Source organism: Choloepus didactylus, chromosome 16, assembly GCF_015220235.1.
Source record: "Choloepus didactylus isolate mChoDid1 chromosome 16, mChoDid1.pri, whole genome shotgun sequence".
NCBI lineage: Eukaryota > Metazoa > Chordata > Mammalia > Pilosa > Megalonychidae > Choloepus > Choloepus didactylus.
This window is the reverse complement of record NC_051322.1, coordinates 27,223,302-27,250,328: the sequence shown is the minus strand read 5'-3', so window position 1 is coordinate 27,250,328 and position 27,027 is coordinate 27,223,302. Positions and strand designations below refer to the sequence as shown.

The window sequence follows — 27,027 nt, the reverse complement described above, 5'->3', positions numbered from 1 at the left end:
TTGGCAATCTGGCTTCATGTTACTTGTTGATATGTGCTGGAGCCAGCAGGACTCACTCGTGAGAGCCGATGGTTAATCAGAAATTTTGCAAGCCTGTTATTAAACTAGTGGTAGCTTGAAATTGGTCATGATGAAGTTTCTATCCCACAGAAACAGAAGCTTCCTATTGGAACTTTTTTTGTTGGAGAACCGATTTACCAATATACCACTGGAATTCATAATGCTTGAAGTTACGGTAGAGTTCTCACAGAATGTTATACATAGACAGTCGATGAAAATCTCAAAAAGCACTCTGTATACAACTAGTTGGGCTAGAATAAAGAGAGAGAAGTTGAAGATCTGTAACTTGGATAAAATAATTTCAAAATGAATTTCACCCACTCAGTTCAGAGAGTTGGTTCAATTTCTCCTTACTAGACTTTTCAAGGCCACTGATAACCTTGCAGGGGAAAAGGGACAGGCTTTATTCACCACCTGCAGCATGCCTAACATTGAGAAACGATATCTCATGTAACTCTCACAAGGCTCCTGTGAGGTTATTATTTTGTGGTGGTTTACTCATGTTTTATTTTAATTCTGACTTGAAAAACAAGGTTAAAAGCACAGGTGTGCCATGGCTAGTAAATGGCAGAGCTGAGATTTAAACCTGGAATGAAACATGCATACTTCAAGTCTGTCCTCTTTTCCACACCGCTGCCTAGACAAGGAGCTCCTGACAAGTAGGACTGATCATTTGAGTATCTTCTCCTCTGTTCTAGCTTAGCAAGTTTTCTCCCAGATAAGTTAACTCACATTGAAGAAGCAAGAAGTGTTCTTGAGGAATGATTCTGAAGTAGAGATTTAGAAAATTAACAATTTGTATAATCCATACCCTAAGAACCAAGAGTAACTTTGCCTCTGTGTCCATATTTGCAAAATAGCCACAATGAAGAGAACTGGAAGAAAAGTTATTAATATCTTTGGAGCTTGTTATACTAAAGTGTTATATGAATGTGTAATACTAAAATTTAGTCGTTTCTGCATGTTAACATCTCTCCACACCTTTCCCACCACCCCACACTTTCAGACTAATTTTGTAAATGTTCATGTTCTTTGAGATGGGAAACAACAAAGGAAAAAATAGGGAATCTATGATTATCTCTAAGTTAGTTATAAGATACACAGACAGTAGTACTCAGCCTCAAGTTATTGAATATGTGCAGGGAGCAAAAAAGATTTGTAATTAAACAAATGCCACTGGATACAAAATTTAAAAGCCTGAACTGAATGACCCTCATCAATACTATAAAAAGAAAATCAATGTCTTCAATTGTTATCTGGTGACTTCTGGCCATTTGCCTTTCCCAGTAGTACTCTGTGGCTATACCACGTGATCTCTCCATAACACACTAATGATAAACAGTAAAAAGGGACACAAAAGAAGAAATCAGTAAGTCAGCATTGACCCGATTCTTACAAAGTGAATGTTTTTACAACTGACCTGCAGGTGACACAGGAATGGGAAAATATTTTTGTTCAAACATTTCAATAGTTCATATGAATCATACAGCTTAGAGAGAAAAAAAAAAATAGAATTCAGCCAGAATTCAAGAATAAGATAAGCCCTGAATTTAAAGTGTAGGTAGGCTTTCACAAGATAAACGGGGAAGGATAAGACCAAGGTTGCCATCTGCTTGGCTATAGATGAGTATATTCTGATTTATTCCATGGAAGAAAGAAGAACTTTCATTTCTTTTTCAGACATCTCATTGTCTCCAGTAAAACGTTAATATGAGAAGGATTTACTTATTTGATCAGTATTCTTTTAAAAATGTTTTCATAGTATTTTGATCTAATTTGAAGAGCCAAACCAATAGGTAATAAATGAAGATAAAAAATAAAAGGTAGCCTTTCATTGTGCTTACTCCATTGTTCTCCTAAACTTCCTTCATATCACAACAATGTTACTGAGATGTGTTAGGCTTTTAAAGTTCTATAAAAGGGAAAATTAAGCCATCAACCAGTGTTACAATAGTACATAATCAATGTGTGTTATTTCCAATCTGCGATTTTACATAAAAACAAAATGTGTCATGATTGTTACTATATGGGCTTAGATTAATTTTTCATTAACTGTGGTATGAGTTTTTCAATATCAATTATAGGCCCTGCTTGATTCTTAACCTTCTAGCTTGACAACATTACAGCCATTTGACCTGTCAACCATGCTCACCCCTCTGCCTGGCTGCTACCGAATCCATGCTTTCCTGTTCCTTCCTTTTAACACTCTTCCTTCCTAATACTTTTACTCCAATGAGTTGAGGGCATATCCTGGTGGCAGCTATGGAGAACCATCATTCTAACCCAGTTTTCTCCATGACTATTTTTTACAACTTTTCCAGTTTAGGTGATCAATCTCTTCTTTTCAAATATATGCTCACTTTTTAGCCTCTCTCTACTTTTCTTCAAACTTTTGTCAGTCTCCTCAAGGACTATCACCCTTTCTATCTGTCATTTCTCTATTTCATTCTTTGTTGAATGTGTTATCCAAAGTCAGGTACAGGTAATGTCTTCTAAGGGTAAGGATAATGCTAATAATATGATAGTAAAAAGAAAAAGCAAGATTTGATGTGAAATTTGATTTAATGGAGAGCCAGTTCTATTAAAATGTTTGTTAATTTATTTATTCATTCAGCAACTATGGGCATTGCCCTTGGTGCTAGGTATTGGCTAGTAAGTGAAAGCAGGAAAGTTTATGAACTTAAGATACAGGGAGCTAAACAGGCAATCAAATAATCAGACAAATAAATATAAGCTTACAACTGTGCTAAGCACTAGGAAGAAAAAATACATAGCCTACGAGAACGTTACATATATGCTTGCATTTCATTTTGATGGGCTTATGCAAATAAATAAACACTTGAAACATTACTTGTCTGACACTTTTCGTAAACTGCATATCCAGTTGAACCACTCATTTGTACATAATACACAGTTCACCAATCTCCAACCTACATTTCCCTCCCTCCTCCAAAATACACTGCTCTGTGTAGGCTGTAACCATATTCTAGTTCTGTTATACAAGAATCACTGAAAATGGAGTGTGATTGGATCCTCCAAGAGGTTTCCCATGGAGTTCGGTGATTCTTTTTGCACTGGCTTGAGCCCCTAATTGTCCTCTGTTCGGGTTCTCTGGGGAAACAGAACCAACAGGAGGTATCTGTAAACATTATGAGATTTTTATTACAATGTCTCACACAACTGTGGAGATGCACAAGTCCACATTCCTAGGGCAGGCTGCAAGCTAGGAACTCCAATGAAGATTTTCAATGAATTCCCCAGGAGAAGCTGACTGGCTGAAGTAGAGATGGAATTCTCTCTTCTGACTACTGAAAGCATCATAAGTGCTTGCTTGATCAAACAACTAGGCACCATAACCTGGCCAAATTGACACATTAACTTAACCATCGCATCCTCAGAGGAAGCACCTGAAGCCATTTTTAGCCCAGTCTGTCACCAGTGCCATCTTGGAACATTTGTGAGTACTTTTTGTATGTACAGGACATCATATTAGTGATGGGGGGACATAGAAGATGGATTCAGCAAGACCCACAAATGTAGATATTTCCCTACTTTACAAAAATATCTAAGATTCCTTTAAGTAAACTCTCAGTCCAGAGTTTGGGGGAAATAGATATAAACAGATGGAAATGAATGTTAATTTTGAAGTCAGGTGATGGACACATTGGAATTCATTATGCTATTTTTTTTCTTTTGTTGCAGTTATTTCTTTATAAAAAAAAAACAAAACAGCTTTATTGCGATACAATTCACATACCACACAATTCACCCACTTAAAGTATACAATTCAGTGTTTTTTTTGGTATATTCACAGACTTGTGCAACCATGACCACAACCGAGTTTAGAATATTTTCATCACTTCATGAAGAAATACTGTACCTGTTAGCTGTTACCCCACATTTCCTTCAAGTCCAGCCAACAAACCCTAGACAGCCAAACCCGAACCTACTCTAAGACTGTAGATTTGCCTGTTCTCACATGGAATCATACAATATGTGGTCTTTTTGTGATTGGATTCTTTTTTCTTAATACAGTTTTTTCAAGGTTCATCCCTGTTGTAGCATCTATCAGTATTTTTTTCATTGTTGAATAATATTCCATTGTATGGATGTACTGCATTTTCCTCAATCAGTCGATGGACATTTGAGTTGTTTCCATTATTGTGCACATATCTTTTTGTTTATCTTGGATATAAACCCAGGAGTGGAATTGTTGAGTCATATGGTACCTCCATGTTTAACCTTTTGAGTAACTGACAATTTTCCAAAGCAGCTGCACCATTTACATTCCTACCAGCAGTGTATGAGGTTCCAATATTTTCAAATCCTTACTCATATTGTTATCGTCTGCCTTTTTGATTATAGCCATTCTAATGGGTGTGAAGTGGTGTCTCATACTATTTTAATTTTGTGCATGTTTGAAAACTTTTATAAGGAAGAGTTTTAAAAAAGAAATCTCAAACTCTCCTACTATGTTTAAAACGGTCACATGCACAAATCTTGCATTTATACCTAAAGAAATTTTGGAAAAGATACTGTCACTCTGCCCCAATTAATTTTTGATATCCTCTATCCTCAAAAAATTATGTTGCAATTGTAAGGAACTAGATAGAACTTTTTTAAAGTTTGGAAGAGTTAGTGGTTCTTTTTATTTTTTTTTTTCATTTTTATTGAGATTGTTCAGATACCATACAATTATCCAAAGATCCAAAGTGTACAATCACTTGCCCCTGGGTACCCTCATACAGCTGTGCATCCATCACACTTAATTTTTGTTGAATTTTTAGAAACTTTTCATTACTCCAGACAAGAAATAAAGTGAAAGATGAAAAAAGAAAAAAAGAAAAGGAAACTCTAAACCTCCCCTATCCCTAACCAACCCTCCTCAATTGTTGACTCCTAGTATTGATATAGTACGTTTGTTACTGTTTATGAAAAAATGTTGAAATACTACTAACTGTAGTATATAGTTTGTAACAGGTATATAGTTCTTCCCTATATGCCCCTCTATTATTAACTTCTAATTGTATTGTCATCCATTTGTTCTGGTTCATGAACTGATTTCTAGTATTTGTACAGTTGATCATGGACATTGCCCACCATAGGATTCAGTTTTATACATTCCCATCTTTTGACCTCCAACTTTCCTTTTGAGATTCCCCTTTCCACCTCATTCACACACCATTCGGCGCTGTTAGTTATTCTCACATCTTGCTACCAACACCCCTGTTCATTTCCAAACATTTAAGTTCATCCTAATTGAACATTCTGCTCATACTAAGCAAGAGCATCTACATTTCTTCCACAAGGCAGGAGGGAGAGTCAAAGAAGGTAGAGAGGCAAAAGAAAGAGGAAACAAACAAACAAAAAAAAGACAGCTAGGAAGCAGCAAAAGGAAAAATAACCTTAAATCAAAGTAGAATAAAGAATCAGACAATACCACCAATGTCAAGTGTCTAACATGCCTCCCCTATCCCCCCCTCTTATCTGCATTCACCTTGGTATATCACCTTTGTTACATTAAAGGAAGCATGATACAATGATTCTATTAGTTACAGTCTCTAGTTTATGCTAATTGCATCCCTTCCCCAATGCCTCCCCATTTTTAACACCTTGCAAGGTTGACATTTGCTTGTTCTCCCTCGTAAAAGAACATATTTGTACATTTTATCACATTTATTGAATACTCTAGATTTCACCAAGTTACACAGTCCCAGTCGTTATCTTTCCTCCTTTCTTGTGGTGTCTCACATGCTCCCCATCTTTCTCTCTCAGCCGTATTCATAGTTACCTTTGTTCAGTGTACTTAAATTGTTGTGCTACCATCTCCCAAAATTGTGTTCCAAACCACGCACTCCTGTCTTCTATCACCCTGTAGTGCTCCCTTTAGTATTTCCTGTAGGGCAGGTGTCTTGTTCACAAAGTCTCTCATTGTCTGTTTGTCAGAAAATATTTTGAGCTCTCTCTCATATTTGAAGGACAGCTTTGCTGGATACAGGATTCTTGGTTGGTGGTTTTTCTCTTACAGTATCTTAAATATATCACACCACTTCCTTCTTGCCTCCATGGTTTCTGCTGAGAGATCTGCACATAGTCTTATTAAGCTTCCTTTGTATGTAATGGATTGCTTTTCTCTTGCTGCTTTCAGGATTCTCTCTTTGTCTTTGACATTTGATAATCTGATTATTAATTGTCTTGGCGTAGGCCTATTCATATCTCTTCTGTTTGGAGTACGCTGCGCTTCTTGGATCTGTAATTTTATGTCTTTCATAAGAGATGGGAAATTTTCATTAATTATTTCCTCTATTATTGCTTCTGCCCCCTTTCCCTTCTCTTCTCCTTCTGGGACACCAGTGATACGTACATTATTGTACTTTGTTTCATCCTTGAGTTCCCAGAGACGTTGCTCATATTTTTTCATTCTTTTTTCCATCTGCTCCTTTGCGTGTAGGCTTTCAGGTGTTTTGTTCTCCAGTTCCTGAGTGTTTTCTTCTGCCTTCTGAGATCTGCTGTTGTATGTTTCCATTGTGTCTTTCATCTCTTGTGTTGTGCCTTTCATTTCCATAGATTCTACTAGTAGGTTTTTTGAACTTTTGATTTCTGCCGTATACATGTCCAGTTCTTCCTTTACAGCTTCTATCTCTTTTGCAATATCTTCTCTAAACTTTTTGAATTGATTTAGCATTAGTTGTTTAAATTCCTGTATCTCAGTTGAAGTGTACGTTTGTTCCTTTGACTGGGCCATAACTTTGTTTTTCTTAGTGTAGGTTGTAATTTTCTGTTGTCTAGGCATGGTTTCCTTGGTTATCCAAATCAGGTTTTCCCAGACCAGAACAGGCTCAGGTCCCAGAGGGAAGAAATATTCAGTATCTGGTTTCCCTGAGGGTGTGTCTTAGAAAATTGCTCCACCCTTTGATGCCTCAGGTTACTGTGCTTTTCTGCCCAGCAGGTGACGCCTGTTAGCCTATAATTCTTGACTGGTGTGAGGAGGTATGGCCGTGTTCCCCCAGACTCTGGGGTCTGGTTCTGAATGGAAAGGGCCCCACCCCTTTCCTCCTAGAGAAGACAGACCCCTCAGGTGGAGGTCATTAGCATTTCAATGGTCTCTCTCTCTCTGCTTGTGCTGTCTCCGCCCTTCCCCAAGTCACAGCCCTGGAAACTGAATATGACTGGGGCTTTCTCCACTGAGCCAAAAAAGAAACAGATAGTCCCCTTCAGACCCAGTCCAAGGCAACCCTCCGGCTCTCCCAGGTCAGTCGTCACCCAAAGCCTCTGTCTGTTTTTTGGGGCTGCGTACCTGTAGTGAGCAGTTCACACTCGCTACTTAAAACCCCAGTTGGAGCTCAGCTGAGCTGTATTCACTTGCTGGGAGAGAGCTTCTCTGTGGCATCATGCAGCTCCACAGCTCGGGCTATGGGGGATGGGGTCTCGCGACTTGGATCCGCAGGTTTTACTTACAGATTTTATGCTGTGTTCTTGGGCATTCCTCCCAATTCAGGTTGGTGTATGATGAATGGATGGTCTTGTTTGTCCCCCCGCAGTTATTCTGGATTACTTACTGGTTGTTTCTGTTTTTTTGTAGTTGTTCCAGGGGGACTACTTAGCTTCCACTCCTCTCTATGCCGCCATCTTGCCCGAGTCCCAGTGGTTCTTTTAAAGTACAGAGAAAATATTAATTTGCTACTAACCCTCTCTCAGAATACCGAAATGAGTATATACAGTAGTTGGCACACCAAGTTGTTTTGGTTCTATGGTCTAATTTTAAAGTATTTCATTTAAAAATTGATTTTCTCCTTTAGAAAATCTGTGTTTATAACAATTACTTAGATTCTCATTACACTGAAAATAATATCCAAGATCTCTTTGAGGATGACTATTACTACTGTCTTATTTGTGATAAAGGATCAACAAACCCTGTCTTTCCTAAAACATGAATATGTAATAAAGCAGATTAGAAATGGAGGTCTATTGTTGTCTGTTGTAACCTAGGACCTTCTTTCTAAAGTCTATTGTTCTGATGGACAATGGTATTTTCTGAATTACTTCCACATCTTCCAGGAAAATGACATATTAATTACACTAAAATGATGGTTGGGCAGTTTCTCTCCATGTTGCATTTTTAAAAATGGAAATCTTTAACAAATATTTAATTGAATTGGTTTTCATTTCAATCATAATGGACTAATTATTTTGGAATTGTTTTTTTCTTTTCTTTATAATATGATGGTGCTCATACAGATATCATTTTAAGTAATCAGCCATAATGTGATCAGTAATTAAAATTATAGCCAACTACAGGTGCTGGTAATTGTTAATCAATTAGATGCATAATGACTGCATATCTAAATTGAAATACTGATTGAAGTATTGATTGTTAAATACGATTTTTTTTCAAAAAGTAAACTATCACCTACTATTCTTAAATTGAAATGAGTTCTTGAGAATGTATTTCCAGCTACTATCAGAGTAGCCTGTCTGAACTTTAGTAGGAAATGGACCTTCTCTTTCTACATGTATAAATAAAATTGGTACAGTTGATCAGAACTGACCTGGCTGGCTATTGAATGAGTCTGTGAATTTTAATTGGTTTATTTGCATATTAACAGGCAACATTCTGCAGATGGTTTTTTGGGTCCTGTGTCTCTGGATTTGGCAAATTCTGGAACCATTATATTTGAATGTAATAGTCATTAAACACTGATAGAATCCCTGTTTTGCCAGGAGGCTGCAGTCAGTATCACTGTCAACCTGCTGATTTGCCTTTACAGGAATTAATTAGTTCACATATTTATAGCAATTTGGTGGTTAGAATCTCTGCATGAACAAAAAAAAAGGACATTTATTCCTTCTTAAAAAATGTTTCTTGAAATTCACAAGACAGACTCAAGCTTAGAAATAATTATTTTGCCTTTACCATCATTACTAAAAATTATTTTGTACTTTCTACTTACTGAATCGCGTGAATGGGAGGCAGTTTAGCAAAAATGAGCAAAGTCTGGATAATATTATTTGCATTTCATTATTTGTGAAATAATGACCTTTTCAATTTTTAAGGCATGAATTCTGATTTTAAAAAAAAAAAACAAAATTCATTTTTCCAAAAGGAGACCATACGATAGCATGTCTGTTTAGTGTAATAGATTTAATAAAGCCAGTCTCCCAATGGTATCCTAAAATACATCACTAAAATCATTGTCCTCTTCAAGAAAAAATGTTCTGTGAACATGCGTGCATCTTGACACTCAATATATTAATTAAATAAGTTAATAAAACAATTAATGTAAATAATAACTAAGCTTTTCTTTAGGCATTAATACAAAGACAATTTGCTAATGAGCAATCCAAAAAGAGTTTTTAAAATATTTTTTTAATCAGCAATATACTTTTGAGACCACTGAGCTTTCTTGATTATTGATACATTGATGAAGTTTCAGAGGCAACAGTGTCTTCTGCTAGCTACCATGGTTCACCTGTTAGGCTAAGTAAGAATTTGCAAGTATAGACTGGGACAAGGGAAAGAAACTGTGAGGGAAAAATACAATTTGGAAATTTTATTAGAAAATTCCTCATTTACATAAAACCAGAGTCCATTGAGAAGAAAGGCTCTGAATATCTGAGTAGATACCATTTTTAGCAAAGCAGTAGAAGGGAAAACACAGGACTACTATTTTTATTATTCTTTCTACTTGTATATTATGCCATTTGAAAACAACATGTATGACATTGTTTTTAGTCCAGCAACTCTCTTGATAACTGGAAGTTTATGGTTTGGATATAAGTGAAAATAGTAAATTATGTTATTGGTCTGTCTTCTGACATTACCTAAAGATTGAAATTGGGGAGAGCAGCTCCACTTACCTCATCCTTAAAAGGAATATTTATGAAAATGCCTCAAATCATCATTTCCAACAGGAGAGCACCACAAGGCTGTTGTGTTTCTAGAAGCAACCAGCTGTTAACTTGAGTTATGTGAATCTGACCTATAATCTCACCCGACATTTGTAACACTAATATTTCCCTTATTTCCCCAACACAATTAAAATATTTAGTCTCACTTCATTTTATGAGACATAAATAGCTATATAAGTACCCTGTAATTACTGTACATTGTAACAAATGACCTCATAAATACATTGTAGTGTCCCATGTAATTACATGCTAAGTCGTGTCTTTGAGATGGCTGTTCTGAGATGGAAAGCCTGCTGGTTTCGGAGATTAATTACTTAGGGCCTAATTTGACAGTTTGCTTGAAGATATGCTTCCATTAAATAGCCACTTCTGAGTTTTTAAAAGAAAACTGTTTGTTTCACAGTAAGATCTTATTTCCTAATTGAATATGGACCCAGCTGTATGTGTTTATCCCCAAATACTGGCCATGCCTAAATTTGGATGTACTGAAAAGCAATGGGGGCATTTTTCTGTACAAGATGAGACAGATTTGCTCTCATACTTTTTCCATCAAACACTAGACAGAACTTGTTTTATGACAATCATTTTAAAAGTTCTAGTTTTTTAATTCTGAAAAGATTTTCAAGTGTAAGGTGGTGTAAAAATTATGGTGTTTATTCTCTTAGGCATTGTACAGTGTTTCCTTTTTTCTTCTCTTAGGCATTGTACAATGTTTTCTTTTTTTAAGAGTTCAAGTTGATATGTCATCATTTTAGTATGAGTGCATTTTTCAGTACTCTGAGTTCTTAGAGGTTATTCCCGATGAAGTCCTCTTATCCTGTAAGTGAAAGAATTTTCATACGGCGAGAGTCAGTATTTAAACTATTTTTGTTTTGCCTAAGGATGCTTATCTGGTGAAATCTGGTGAGCTCAATTATTCTGAAGTTATGAATCTCCTTTACTGTTCTAACAGTATCTTGGCTTCTATGTTCTGAAATGAAAAGGAAATGGGAAATAAGTGGACACTGTATTTTCCCACCTTAAATTGTTTATTGGCCTATTTTCTTTACCTTTCAAGTGTGTAATATTACATATAACTCTGCTGATGTATTTATTTTCTGGTTTTCTTAGTTCTAGTTCCTGTATCAAGGCTATTATATTGCTCTTTTATTTAGAAGAAATGAATTGTCTGAGAAAGGACCTAGTGATCAGAAAGAGTTAATGAGCCTCCCTAAACATCCAGCTTACTTCCAGGGAATGACTTAGGCACTGGAGAAAAAAAGTCTATTGATACTGACAAATTCTGAAATGTATTATTCGTAAGATCACTTTATCATGAACTCCAGGGAACAACCAAATTGCGTTATTGTAATGGAATTTTGTCAAAATGTGAATACCTCCTAGAAATTACACTCTTTGTTTCTAGGACCTAGAAGCAAATAGGACTGGCTACTAGGCTATGCATACCAAATTTTCTCATGAAAAGCTGCTATTTTAAATCCAGGCACTCACAAAAAGATAGTGCTCAGGACACAACAATCATACTCCTATTTTTTTTTTTTTTTTTTTCTTTTTTCTTTTACCCCTGGCTGGAGTATATTCTGCATTCGTATGTGGTTTTCTTGGTTGGTTTGGGAATATTGGCTTAATTTTATTTGGCCTAGCTAGTTTTCTTCCAGTATTTTGTTTTCTTTCAGTATTAGAGACCATACATGATTTCATATCAACAAAAAACCCCGATGGTGTTGTTTGTGGTCAGTGGGCAAAGCACTGTTTCTCTGGACCACTCAAAATTTGCCATCAAAAACCACCTCTTCAGACATTGCACTGAATGCTTTCGAGTGGCAAAGGGACTTGTTTCCAGGGATTTGTAATCTAGTTGCTGCAATCAGATGAAGTGTTTATGAAGCTAATTCAGCTTAGTGAGAATCAGTGATTTCTTTATTTATTTTTATGTCTTTAATACCCAATCATGTGAGGCCAGCATAGCCTGATGCCTCAATTATTTGAAAACTTGCTTCAGTTTTCAATCTTCTTTTGTGTGTTTCAACATAGTTGGACATAGTAACAATAAAATGATAAAAAGGAAGGTAACAGCAAAACCTTGTATTATGAAGTGTTTTCAAACTTCTATGCCCTTTCTCATTGATCACCTCTCAACAGCTAGGTGGGAGGTAGAGAGTATCTTATATTCAGTTGATGAAGTTAGCTAAATGAGTCCTAGTATCACTCAGCAAATTAATGAAAAGTTGAGAATAAAACGGTATGCTTTCTGCTCATCCGTCTTATCATACTACTGAATAATTTTTATTTGCAGAACATTGTTTGCAGTACAATAATTTGGAAATACATTCTAGATCAGAACTCTAATAAGATTTTCTGAGCACCAGGTATATGAATTAAGAAGGCCCCAAGTATATTTCCATGAAGTAGTGCCTAGGAATTGGGCTTTATTTAACTTCTGTATTTAATTCTTAAATAGGTCACTAGCTTTTATTTTATAGAATGTGCATGCAAGTTTGGGCCAGAGTTGAATTAACCACATCACCAGAGAAGAGTCTGCAGCTACTCCCAGCTCTCGTCTACTCTTCTGACAGAGCTCTGAGCCTCATCTTTAAGTAGATGGAGAACTATTAAACCAATGTTAATTAGAAAGTGTGCAAAATATTAACCTGACCAGACTCCCAATGTGTCCATCTCCACGAAGTGCCCAGGGTCTCCATGGACAGCAATAGATTGTTGATCTCACAGTGAAAATTTGGAAACCTATTTGACCCTAATTTACTGGTTCAAGTCCCATGTGCTGCTAAAATGGAGTGGGTTGGTTTGGTGATTAGCATCCCACTTTTTCCTTGGAACTGTGAATGTTGAGCTCTCAGAAGCTGATTAAAGGAGCAAAGCTATGGCATGCCAGTTTCCCAATATCAATTTAGATTTAGCTCAGTTTACCTTAACAAGGACATATAAAAATATAATTTATAAGAAATGGTGAACATATGCCAGAAGATATTTCTCACTGTGTAGATAATTTTTTTTTTTTTTTAATCTGAGATGTGCCCATTGTGTGTAACTGAAAAAGACAGGTCTGTGTGATGTGATAAATGGATATGGAGTTTGGAGCAGGTGTCAGGAGGGCTGTGCCCCTAAACCAGAAGGGATAAGTAAAGTGATGAGGTATGTTCATTCAGAAAGACTGATCACAGTATTCAGAGAAAATGAGTGACAGATCATAGTTTTGCCTGGTTGGTAGTGTCAGACTGACAAGGCACTTTAGGTGGTGATCCATAAGGCCAGTGGGTTTATGGTGTAGAGTCTGCAAGTGGTTAGCAAGCTTAGATTTAAAGAGGTAGTTAGGTAGATAGGGAAGGCTGCCAACTGTAGGAGGTTCACAGTGGAGCCTCGAACTTCAGAAGGACTCAGTCTTGGATTCCTAAAGGAACCAGGCAGATTAACAAGGCAAGGGAACACTGCATAGGAAGCAAAACAGTACCTCCACTGGAAAAATCCACTGCTAGAATTGAGACCCAAATCCAAGTGGATTAGCAGTTTTTTATTTGAAGTTGAGAAACCTGAGAAATTGCCCCAATGCGCCTTAGCTTATTGCATAACTAGGGACAGGATTTTCTCAGAGAGGGTTAAATCAGGTTTAATCTCTAGGTAAGAATCCCAGTCACTCAAACTGTGAGGACAAGGGGACCACCAGAGCAGAGATACAGGTAAGATGAGGTTACAACCAACTGTATTGATGAAGAAATGTTTGTTTAATTTCAAGGCCACTAAGTAAGATCACAACAGGCTGGCCTTCATTATTTCATAAAACAAAGTAATGTTTCTTGCCAAAATTTAACACATACGTGTTCATAAATTTTATTTAAAATCACCTATTACTCAATTTGTGTGTAACCACACTTTTATTATCACACAAATATTTAACTCAAATTTTGTAGTAGTGGCAGAATTTTCACCCTGAAAGTGTGTCCACTGAAGGTGTTTGCTAATGTGGCTTTATAAACTCATCTCAAACAACAATGTCCTATATGAATTCAAGAATGCCAATCTTAGTAAGAAACCCAACTTTCCAGCTTCACTTATCACAAGAGATTGTGTATTTATAGTAGTGAAATAAATTTGCAAGAACTATATATAACTGCAGAATAAAAAAAAGGACATTCATAATATCTTGCTATTTTATCAAATCCATACTTGGGTGGTATCATAAAGTATTTAGGTTTATTAACAGGCAAAATCATTTTTGGAAATGTTTACACATTTATGCTTACAGTAGAGCTTAAGATACTGTTTTATTAGATTAATTTCTATTCCAGCTTGAAATTCAATCAGGTGTTTTCAGTATCTATAGAAATATCTACCAAGTGAGGAGTGAATATCAAAGCTTAAATGTTAAATGTTTTTATTGTATAATTTTGAAGTTATTAAGAAGTAGGAATCTTTACTCTGAATGATAAAAATTGGAAAACTATCTTTCCCAACATTAACTGGTACATTGTCAATATGGATACTATTTGTTTTTACATCCTCAGTGTATTGATGCTACCCCTAGGTACAGTGATTTATTTTTTGAAAGTGGATTCTTTTTCAGATGATTTTATCCCAGGAAATTCACTATTATCCACAAAGTTGCTTATGCCAGACACCTGAGAGTCATTGTTGATGACTCTTCTTCCTTTACACTTGACATTCAATAAATCAGCAATCCCTGTCATCTACTTCCAAAAATATATATTATACCTCTTCACTTTCCTGCATTCCTTGAATCTCCCCCATATTCCAAGGTATCTTCTTCACTACCCATGTTTGAAGATTCCATGAGTAGAATAAGGAATGTGAATAATCCCGTGCACAGAATAAGTGTTCAATAAATATTCATGGAAGAAAAGGAGTAAAACAAGAGTCACTAGGTCATTTATCTCTCCTCGTGCTGCTTTTAATTTGCTGAAGAAAATTCAGTGGGTCCCTCTATAGCGTGCACCAATAAGTGGGTACAAATTCTGAGCATTGTTATTGTGCATGGTCTTGCTTGCTTACTTTCTACCCTTTTTTACTTTTTGCCTTTTAAAATTTTCTCCATCTTTCTTGCCCTTACCTTATGTCTCTCTTTCCGCCTTCCTCCTAACCTCCCTAGAAGTATTTACAATAAAAATTGCATAATTATGCTGCACCTGGCACTCCAGAGGAACCTCCAAACATTATCCTATTGTGTCCTTTAAAGCACACCAGGACCTAATGAGGTAGACGCTGTGATTGGCTCATATTGCAGATAAGAAAGCTCAGGCTCAGAAACCTGCAGTGACTCACTCAGGAATTGTACACTGGCGGCAAAGATAACTGATGTGGAGTTGAGGAGTATGATATTGGAGGCATGGAGACCAACCAGTTAGCTACGGCAGTATTCTAGGAAGTGGGTAAATTAAAGTCTGAATTAAGGTAGTGGCAGAGGGAATATAAATAAGGGGACTGACGAGGGACCCAACGAAAATAGATTCTTTAGAAGTACTGATGGATACTCTTTAGTAAGAGTCCGTAGGGTCTCATGAGTACTGAGAGCATATTTCATTCTTCAGTCAACTTCACATAAGATTCAACAACTCAGTAGAAGTACAGGACAGAAATAAGGACAGAGCTCAAAACTGATTTCTAATTAAATTTCTAGATCCTTAGATTGCTGCTATGTCCCAGCCACGGCATTTTTATTTGCCTCAAGGACCTTCTTTCAAATAGTGCCCTCGAATTCCCTGCTCATCTTTACAGTAATTGAATGTTTTTGGAGAGGGTTTAACACGGGCTTGTCTTCACCTGAAGTTTGCTCAATAAAGTAAAGAAAAATTTCAGTATGCAATTTAGATAGATGGAGTTAGAAATGACAATTTATGAAATGTGGATTCTTAGAAAAAAAACTGGGGGGCAAGCAGGCTTATCACTTATTTTTTTCTGTTTTCTCATTTACTCTTATTGATCTAGAGTGAAGGAAAAACAAAGGCATGGACTGATAGAGCCCACGAAAAGGGTAATACCACTTCACCGAATTGGATATGGTTAGCCCAGACAGTTGGGAAATAATGACAAACAAGACCCTTTTTTGAAGTCAATCAACTGAACTGCTATTGAACTGCTACATACCATGATTATTTTGAAAAATAACTTTTTTTTTTTTTTTAATCAAAGAGGGGATGGAGGATTTGGAGAAGTTGAATCTTACACCTTTGCTTTTTAACAAATCTGAGAAAAAACATTTCAACTAGTTCCTGATTCAAGATAAAACACTGCAAAAGTAAAAAGGATGCATTTCTTCCTCCCAAGTAATGATAGGACCAGGTCAAGTCACAACTTACTAGAATTTATTTTTCAAATGTCAAAGGCCATTTGTTAAGTGCTTTTAATAAAATTCATTACCTGGCTTGCCCATGCAGACTCGATTGTGCTAAATGAAAGTTCCCATAATGGTGGCAGCTTCAGGAGGTTTGATGAGGGGATGGGGAATGAAGTTTGAGCTACTGAGCAACAGAAGAACAGGGTCTGATAAAGAATGTAAGACACACTATATCATTAAATAAGAAAAGTTACTGAACATCTTCACTTATCATCCCCAAACATTATAGTTTGAGGCATCCAAGTCATATCTTCTGCAGAAGAACATAGGCAGAAAGAATTTGACCACTGGAATCTTTGCAATCTGCTGGAACATTCTTGAAATCAATGAGAAAGCATGAAAGATGTTGATAAACTTCACTGCTACTCGCAGATGAGGATGAATAAAATGATAGAGTTAATTCCAAAGATGAATAATAACCATTGAGGATGTTCACCTCCTGGCATGTAAAGTGTCTAACTGATTCTATTAATTAATTGCTGCTAGGCATGTATATTTAGATGCCTTGGCTATGGGAGAGTAATTTATATAATCACAGGAAATCGTCAAATATGATAAAGAAAAATGATCTGTCAAAAAATAAGAATTAATCATGAAATCATTAGTATAATTAAGTTCCCCAGGCTTGTTGCATGATTTGCAAGCATTTGGTAGACATACTAAGCACAATTATTCTCCCTATTTCAATATGCACAATGAGATTTAGGTCATTTATAAGACTGATATGTGGTCACTGAGCAAAGCCCTAGTGAAGCATAAACTGGAATTTAAAAAGTTCCCACTCTTGGTTGAAGGTTTAATATTGACATGTATATTTTCATGTTCTGTTTGAATCTAATTTTGACGAAAAAACAAACTTGTCCTCAAAAAAATGGCCCTTCTTGATTTGCCAAAGGCCACTTGTGAGAAGGTCTATTGAATATATATAAAAACTAGTAATTTAAATTCAGTTGTATCCCTTTCAAGAATATTTAGTAGCAGAATATGGATGAGTAGAATTGCAAGTAGAGGTCCCATGATTACTTATTTTAGTGTAAAATAATAAAAGGAATGTTGCGCAAAGCAGTTGGAAAATCTCCCAGTGATGGTGAAAGGTGACCTCAGATGAGACATTCATGTAACTCTGTGCCTCAATTTCTTCCTTTGTAAAATTGTAAAATAGTGATATATCTGTCATGACTACCTTGAAATGTGGAAAGATAAAAATAAGATAAGTAGGCAGATGTAAATGTAAGGTACAGCTATTCATCTAATTCTGGTTTTCTTTACTAGATTCTAAAACACTTGAGAGCAAAGGACATGAGCATGCATATGCATGAATGTGTGTGTGTGTGTGTATCTGTATTTAAGGCTATGAGTTCTTTTGGTGCCAGGGACAATATATTATTATTTTATTCAATCGTTTATCTCCCAAAGAACTTAGCTGAATGCTGTAAATGAACATATTGATCTCACCATATGTCTCTTTGGCATGGCCTAAAAGACTTTCAATTTTGTTCTAATCTACCTTTCCATTACATTGTCCGATGTGTCCTCTTTGCTCTAGCCACTAAGAGACTACTTGAGATTCACTTACAGATCCTTTATATTTTCATTACAACTTGTACTTGTTCTTGTTATTCCCTCTGTTTTAAACGCCTTTCCCAACCCCTCCATGAAGTCCTACTCACACTTGAAGGATGGGCTCCTTGTAACGTCTTCTTGCCCACATGAGGGCAACATAATCTCTCCATCTGGCACATACCCATTATATTTTCTTGGACCCTATTTTGGCAGTTTGCACTATTAGTTAATGTGTCTATTCATGAATGTACTATGACTTGGTTGTTTCCATAGTCCCAAGGATAGTGCTTGCAGCACAGCAGGGATGCAATTAATATATTTTATATGGCTAATAATTAAATGAATTAGACTCTCAGCCTCTTGAACTTCCCATTGGAGTCAATACCAAGTGGCAAAAAATACCAGCTTTGGACTCATATTATCAGCATTTAAATCTTGCCTCTACCACTTACATTTCTGTCTCCCCAGAAAGTCTGTTCATACCAATTTCCAGTTAATGCCCCAGTGAAACTGTCAGTGGGGACCACTGTTCTGATTTATATTACAGATTAGTTTGGCCTGTTCTTGAACTTAATTTGTGTGCTCATTTTTTTATTGGAGTAACATATATACAACTCAAAATTTTCCATTTTAACCACATTCAACTGTACAATTTAGTGGTATTAATTACATTCACACAGTTGTACCCTTTTGAGTCTAGTAGCTCACCATTTCCAGTTTTTTATATCACATTTGGGCAAATAAATGTTCATTTTTACATTTTGACTAGAAATTTTCTCACTTTTTAACCACGTTTACATTATGGTTAATTGGCCTTCACTCACATGATTTTTGTGATTCTGTGATTTTTGTTAAAAGTGATCTTTTTTTGTTGTTTATCTGCTTATTTATATATGGGCCTATTGCTAATTCTTCCTATAAGCTCCCACTACTCAAAACAATTTTCAAATTGGCCATACCTATCAATTAGCTCCGAGTTCTATTTTTCTTTTTTCTACTCCTTTTCCTATCTTGGCTGATGCTTCATGGGTTTTCTACTCAACAGTTCCACTGGGAAATTTCTTCACTGTCTTCCTGAGAATTCCATATTCCTCTTTTTGTTTTTGATTATCTGTTTCCTGGATTTCAAGTGTTTCTCTTCCTTGTGTTGCACTCTCATGTTCCTGGAGCATATCATCCATTAGTTTCCTGGTAAACGTAACAGAGACAGATGTATTTTGAAACAATGTCCACCTGAAAATATCCTTGAACTTATACCAAGTATATATCTTTTTATTTGTATTATTATTTTCTGTGTTCCAGTTTGCTAATGCTGCCATTATGCAAAATACTAGAAATGAATTGGCTTATATAAAAGAGGTATATTTGGTTACAAAGTTACAGTCTTAAAGCCATAAAGTGTCCAAGGTAAGACATCAACAATAGGGTACCTTCACAGAGAAAGGCCATTGACATCCGGAAACCTCTGTTGGCTGGCGTCTACTTGCTCCCAAGTTGTGTTTCAAAATGGCATTCTCCAAAATGTCTCTTTTAGCTGCAGCTTCTCAGGGCAAACTCTGGGCTAGTATCTCCAAAGCATCAGCAAAACTCTGCTTTCAATGGCCATCTTCAAAATGTCTCTCTAAGTTGCAGCACTTCCTTCTGTCTGTGAACACATTTATATGACTCTAGTGATTTAATTAACACCCACCCTGAATGGGTGGGGTAACACCTCCATGGAAATTATCCAATCAAACATTTCACTCACAGTTGATTGTGTCACATCTCCATGGAAACACTCAATCTAAAGGTTCCAACCTAATCAACACTAATAAGTCTGCCGCCACAAGATTGCATCAAAGAACATGGCTTTTTCTGGGGGACATAATATATACAAACTGGTACATGTATTATTCTTTCTGTGTACTTGAATGTTCATTTGGCTAGATGCAGAATTTAAATTTAAATTCCTCTATGTTTACAATTTTTTAAAGTATTGTTCCATGGTTTTCTAATTTTGAATGTCGTTGGAAATCTAAAGTTAGTTTTACTCTTGATCATTTTTTAGGTGACATGCATTTTTTGTTTTTCTTGAAGTTTTTACCGAGAATTCTGGTATTTCACGAGAACGTGCATTGATGTGTTCTTTTTCATTTAAATTATGTTAAATATTTCACAATTCCTTCTAGTTCTGCAAGTTTTTTGGGGGGGAGGGTAGAGGTGGGGCAGAGGCAGAGAGGAGCTCAGGGAGGGATTTTTTTTTTTTTTTTTTTTTTTTTTGCTAATTCTCTGCCATCCATTTTTTCTTGCCTTTTAATTCTCTCATCTTATTATTTGGATAGTGGAAATTTGGGACTAAACCTCTAATTTCTTATCTTTTCTCTACAATTTCCTATGAATTCTGGGAAATTTCTTTTATTATGTCTTCCATCTTATCTCCTGAATATTTGATTTGTGCAATCAAATTTTAGTTGTTACAACTTCTTTTCTTCATGTCTAATTATTCCTGTATTTTTCCTGTCCATGGATGCACTAAATTCTCTTAGATTGTCAGAGTATTAATGGTAGTTTTTTGGATCTTTTTTTTTTTTTTTCCTATTCTATGCATTGCTGCTGTTTCCTTCAGATGCCATTATATTTTTATTTACTTTTCCTGTCTTTCATGCTATAGGCTTTCTTTGATGCCTGGTAGTTTTAAATTGTCCATTTACCTTAAAAGTGAAATACTAAAAAGCTGATTGTAAATTCTAGTGCACGAGTTGGACTTGTTAAGTAATGCACTTCACTGTTTGAAAATTTATCAGGAACCCAGCTATTGTTTGTCCAGGTCTAAGCTACTAATATTCTCTAGAGAAGGATTCTCTGATAATCTTCCTGGGAACTATAAAACTGGTTGCTATTGCTTTAGGTGTCAGATGAAGGAAGAGAGATTGGGAGATGCACCTTTCTGTTCATTTCTTTGTCATAATAACCCTTGCCCTCATCTCTATCCTCTTCTGTGCCTAGTATCTCTGAATCTGTGGCCTGTGTTTCAGTATCCCCAGTGGAAAAAAAACAAACAAACTCTAGTTTACTCCAAGGTTGTGGAGGATGAGTAGACTGGTTTTACTGGGTGTGTGTAGGAACCTCAGATTCTAATTAACCTTTATGACTTGCAATCCATCCCCTATTTCAGGACCATGCCTCAGCCCTGCCTTCCAAGTTATCTAGGAAGAAACAATTTCCAGGCTTCCCTGAGTATTGTAAAGAAAATTGCCTCAATATTCATTAATACCTCTTAAGGAGGTGTTTAGGTTTTGGCTTTGTCCTTTGGTTCAGTTACCATGTCTCCCTCCAATTTTTACCTTCCAAATATTTGATGACATCTCTCATCCACTATCATCCTATTTACACATTTTGAAACTTTATGCTGTCATTTTAGTGGCATTTTGCAAAGGAGAAAGGATAATGCATGTAATCAATCAAACAGATTGTATATTTTGTTAAAATCAGGCAAATTAGATGGCTTTCAGATTGTAAGAATGATTTAATTTGGTTATAAGGAGCAATTGCTAGCCTTTCTTGCCTCTCTGCCTTATTCACACTTAGGTTTGGGTCACTTCTTTGACTCTGTGATGCTGTCTTTCCTTTCTCCAATGTTTTAATTTACATCTATTATTTTACAGAGTATCAAAGTAAGTTGGCTGCCTCCTCCATCAGGAACACAAAATGGATTTATTACAGGCTATAAAATTCGACACAGAAAGACAACCCGCAGGGGTGAGATGGAAACACTGGAGCCAAACAACCTCTGGTACCTGTTCACAGGTCAGTGATCACACGGTGTGCTCCTACAAGGGTTTGATGAATGAAATGCTTTAGGAACAAAATATACTCTCACTTCAAGGGAACATTGATTGTTTTTCCTGGCAAGTGACATTTATTGTACTGAACAAGAATAACCTTCATATTTTTAACTTTATATTCTCTGTAATGCTTTCACTACATATTTCTGGACCATCATCTTAATAAATGTTTCATATAATTTTTATACATCATGATTTTAATCTATATTAGTTTCTCAGCATTGCTGTTTCAATAGTAGCTCCTGATGTCTGATAAATTTAAAAATCACACACACACACAAAAAGAAAGATTCCAAGTTTTAGTCACTTTGATACCCCCATGCAATTTGCAATTCCCAGGGATGAGGATGGGGTTGGAAAATAGGAAGAAGTATAGATTGAAGAATAAAGAGAGACTGTTTTACTTCCCATAAACATAAGAATAAATTCACTAAATTAGCAAATTGGTGGAACTCATAGTAAGTCAAACTTGTCCACAAAAACTGGACCCAGTTTCTATGCAATATTTAGAGAATATGTTGCTTAGTTTGTAAAATAATTAATCATTTATTTTCTTTAACTGTGGAATCCTTAATATGTGTCAGGTCAGCATCCTAGAAAACAGACTGAGTTAAGCTTTTTAAAATAATGCCTTTTGGGGGTGCACGCCCAGGAAAGGAAGAGTGAAGGAAAAGGAAAACTGAGTCATGGAAGAAGAGAAATCAAATAACGTTGGTCCATCATTGAGCTGGCCACACATTGGGAACAAACATAGAGCTTGCTAGGGCTTGTGGGGTCTCTCTTGAGAGGCCATATGAGCTACTGTGCCTCACACAGTTTATGGCTGGATAGGAAGTGTGAACAGTTTCTTTCTTGTCTTTCCTTGGTCAGTATCCATCCACAGGTTGTTAACTACTCTGAACTTGCAGACAGCAGCCCTCGGGGAAGCCAGAGCTTCTGGTGAGTGTGCAGACATGGAGAACTCCCCTGTCAGCCGGCACTGCATGTGGTGGTGGTTTGTTCCAGGTTACAACAGTGTTCAGGTCCTCACAGACCTAGGAGTAACTGGAGCTCCTGCTGTGAGCATGGGAGACAAGGCATGGAGCAGTGGCCCATGAGAGGGATTGGTTGGTAGGGTTGAGCAAATCTGGAGTGGCTCATAAACTGTGTTCAAGAAAATATGCAAACTCCAAAGCCTGTAGCTGACAGCTAACAGATAAAGTAAACTATCATTACAAATGAGAAAAAAAAAAAAAAAAGAATGTAATCTCCAATTTATACCTTTCTCTACATCAGCTATTCAGCAGACATCCATTTGAAATCACCATGCACACAGGCTACACACAGACACATACTGTAAACTGTTAAGTCTAAAAGACAAGACTTGATAGTAATCTGGTAATTTTTTTTTTTTTTTGATCAGGGTGCAAAATTATATGTATAAAATTTTTGTATACAGGTGAAAGTACTTCCAAAGTAGATTGCCAAAAAATCACATTCTTGCTTTGAATCTGGACAGAGTAGCCTAATACAAGTATTGCTGAACCTAAGAGCTAGTACAGTGCTCTACCATATCATTTATGAAACCTAAGAAAAGCCAAGCTCCTGTCTTTTTCCCTGATGAAATAGTGGGAGTAAAGTAAAAATAATTGAAGTTAAAGTAAGCCATATGTGCTCCTTAGGAAAATCAGTGCTCATTTGTAGTTGACTTTGAGAGAAATCACCACAGTTGAAAAATCTGGCTGAATAAAAAATTTAGTGTAATTCCTAAGATTAAAATTAGACCAGATTTCTAACTTTTATGAAATTATGCTAAAGGAGCAATTACATTTTTTACAAAGTTTTTAACTATAAATATGTTCATCACAGTGTTACTTTAATATCAGATAAGAATAAAAAAAGACTCTCAGTATCCAATAATAGGCACTTGATTAGATTATTTAGATAAAATCATATCATGAAATGCTATACATGTATTGAAAATGATGTAGCGTAAAAATATTAAATGGCATACTAACTAAAGCGTTTTAAGTGGATAACTCAGTTTTATATCAGTATTAGTGTGAGTCCATATTTATAAACCAAAAAATGCATGAATGCATAGGAAAATATTTACAAAATATCTACACTAAAATATTAATAATGATTTTCACTTATTTCTGTAACAAAATATGAATTTTTAAATTGCATATAGAAAGTGAAAAGCAAATGAAAAGTCAAGACTATAATAGCAAATTATAACCTTTGGTTACCAAAAGGTTTCCTCCTGCTAACAGTCCTATCACTAAATACTCACTAAACAGCTAAGAAGGAAGAAGGAAGTGGTTCTCAAAAGTAACGGTAGTAGATAATATGGCAAAAATAACTTGCTGACATGAATTGCCTAGTATTATGAGTCATTTTAGCAAATGCAGTTTAACATGTTCAGCTCATACTATCAAAGCAAGATTCTAACTCCTTAAGTATTCAAAATTTTAGGATTTTTCCTCCACAGAAGTTAAGATCATTATTTTTAAAAAATGACCATACAGAGCAGCAAGGATTGGCCTTTTCTCTTCCAATGACTCTTTATTAGTTTACTAGGGCTGCAGTAGCAAATGACCACAAACTTGAAGTCTTAAAACAACAGGAATTTATTCTTTCATAGTTCAGGAGGCCGAGAGTCTGAAATCCAGGTATGGGCAGGTTGGTTCGTTCTGGAAGCTCCTGGGGAGAAACTGTCACTGCCTCTCTCCCGGCTTCTGGTGGCTTCTGGTAGCTTCCAGTGGCTCCCAGCCAACCTTAGAGTTCCTTGGCTTGCAGGCACACCAGTCCTATCTCTGCCTGACTTCATATGGCCTCCTTCTCTGTGTGTCTCTGCATCCTCTCTTCTTCTAAAAAGGTTACTGGTTATTGTATTTAATGCCCTCTCTAAATCCAGGATGATTTCAAGTCGTGATCCTTAACTGATTGCATCTGTAAAGACCCTGTTTCCAAACAAGGTCTGGTTTCAAGTGAACATGAATTTTTGTGTCACTGAATAGGGACATGCTTGAAAAGGGATGCTGTCAAACCCACTACAGCCCTCTTTTAGTTTTGTTCCTCTTGAGGACAGTCATTTTGAAAGGTATCTTATAATAAATTTTGTTTATTCAAAAATAAATAATTCAGTTCTGTATTTTGATTCATCTAAGTTACGTGTGGCAATTAAAGCTGCTAGTCGGCACAGGATATTTCGACACCACTCTGGTTTAATGTCATTCCAGCCAAAAGCAAAGAAATGGGATGAATTAATTAGCTTGTTATTGGGAATAGCTCAGAAACGCCCATCCTATCTTTATAATCTGTAGGAGTATGGATCCATATTTGAAGTCTTCATTCATGCTATTACTTCTTCATTTCAATAATTATAAAAATGCATTTGGGAATGCAAACATAGTTTCAGCCATTAATATTTGTAACTGTACCTGGGATAATTATTACAGAACGTCGCACATACTCCATTTCTTTTGAACTGAAGAAATAAAAACAGCCAGTGAGTAGCCTCATACTTTTTAAAGGGTTAAAAACAAGTTTTGCAAAACTTCCACCTTCCTCTCTCCTGCTCTGCAATTTGGCTTCAGTGATGCCTGTTGTGTGTTTAGATACTGTGGCAATACCTTCAACGCTACAAAGTACTGAGGATCCAGGAAGTACTGTACACTGGTAACAAGGCTGTGGTTTTGACCAATCCCCAGGGCATGTTCAGTAACTTACACACTTTGTAGTAAGGAGAAGTCATTGATTTTCTATCTGAATCTGCAGCACTGTAAAACGTATAGGGTTTGGCCTCATGTTTTCAATGCCTATAAGAAACATAGGTATGTTGATTTGACTGTTAGAAAATTGAAATGCCAGAATGCTTCATTTGGATGCTATAAATGTTCAGGTGTAGAGAATCAAAATTTTGTCTGCAATCCTCTATTTGTTAGACAGGTGTTTTTGGTATGTGTTTTTTACTAGGATAATGAGGCATTTGCAATAACAAAGTAATTCAGAGTTTTAACGGGGATTTTAAATCACTGCTATCAGTTTTATTGTGGGAACTCATCTCAGCTAAATTTTAAAGTGCTCTTTTTAATTTTTGAGGGCTCTTCAGAGAAGGTTGTTTGGGATTGAATTTAAGAGGGTTTTTTTTGTGTGTTTCATGGCCAATATAGAATAAATATAACAATAAATATGCATTGGTAGTTTATGGACTGAAAAATTGAAACAATAGCATAGCATTTTTTATAACAAGGTTAACATTAGGGGAATAAAGGGAAGTTAATATTATTTGAATAATGCACCATCTCTTTGCATAAGTTCTATGAAATTAGAAATAAAACCAAAGAATTACAGAGCTTGAAGGCATTTAGTATTGGGGATAGAAACAGGCAGAGGATAATCTGCCTTCAACAATAGAATTCAGTACTCTTAAGGAAAACATCGCTATCTACACCATACTTCCTTTAGAATAAAATTATATGTAAACATAGCTAGGAAACACCAACAAGCACATATACATTGAGATTGAACTGTAGACCCCTGACAAACATAGCAGGAACTAGAGAATTCATCTCATCCAAACCCCTTATTTTACGGAAGAGGTAGTGGTAGTCTGTAGAGTGCCATTTCTAAGTTGTACCATTAGTTAAGGGGATGAGCGCAACTAGATTGCAGGTGTTCTGATCCCTAGTTAAATGCTCATTTTACTAAACCTTGTTATCGCCTTTAGCTCACTTGATTGGAAGTGACTGTGGCTGTTATATGAATCTGTCAAACATAATTGATATTTAAAACAATTTAAACATCTTTAACAATAATAGCAACATCCACCATTTACTGAACTTTTAACATGCTAGCAACTGTTCTAACTGCTTTATCTGTGTTTTCAAATTTCAACTTTAGAACAATTTTTGATGTACATATCCTCATTTTATGGAGAAGAAAACTGAGGAAAAGGAGCAGGACTGACAAGTTCATCAAGGTCACATAGCTTATAAGTGGTAAAGCAAAAATTCAAACCTTGTTCTGCCTGAATTTAAAATGGATAGCCTTAAAATGTAGGTAGTGGGTTCTTGACTGCAGACAGTTAATGGGCAATAGTGTCAGTGTATAAAGAGATAATGAAATAATGCAGTGATGGAAAGGGAAGTCTACTGGAAAACAAAAATGGAAGACTACTTTTGTTGGTAGAAAAGTTGAATAACTCTAGAAGAGATTAAATCAAAGCTTTCCTGACCAATTTATTTAAAAACATATTATTTAATATTTCCTCTAGCCCAGTAGGGAAATGCATTCCAGATAATTTCTAGAAATGCGCAT

At 36.0% G+C, this 27,027-nt stretch overlaps 1 protein-coding gene across 4 annotated transcripts in view; it reads left to right on the top strand.

Moving 5' to 3' along the window:
• DCC (DCC netrin 1 receptor) overlaps positions 1 to 27,027 on the top strand; it is a 1,223,099-nt gene that overhangs the window by 918,908 nt on the left and 277,164 nt on the right. For all 4 annotated transcript variants that reach the window (XM_037805818.1, XM_037805817.1, XM_037805816.1 and 1 more), the window contains exon 13: positions 21,544 to 21,685. In XM_037805818.1, the coding sequence (XP_037661746.1) occupies positions 21,544 to 21,685 (142 nt within the window). The remainder of the gene's footprint in view (positions 1 to 21,543; positions 21,686 to 27,027) is intronic.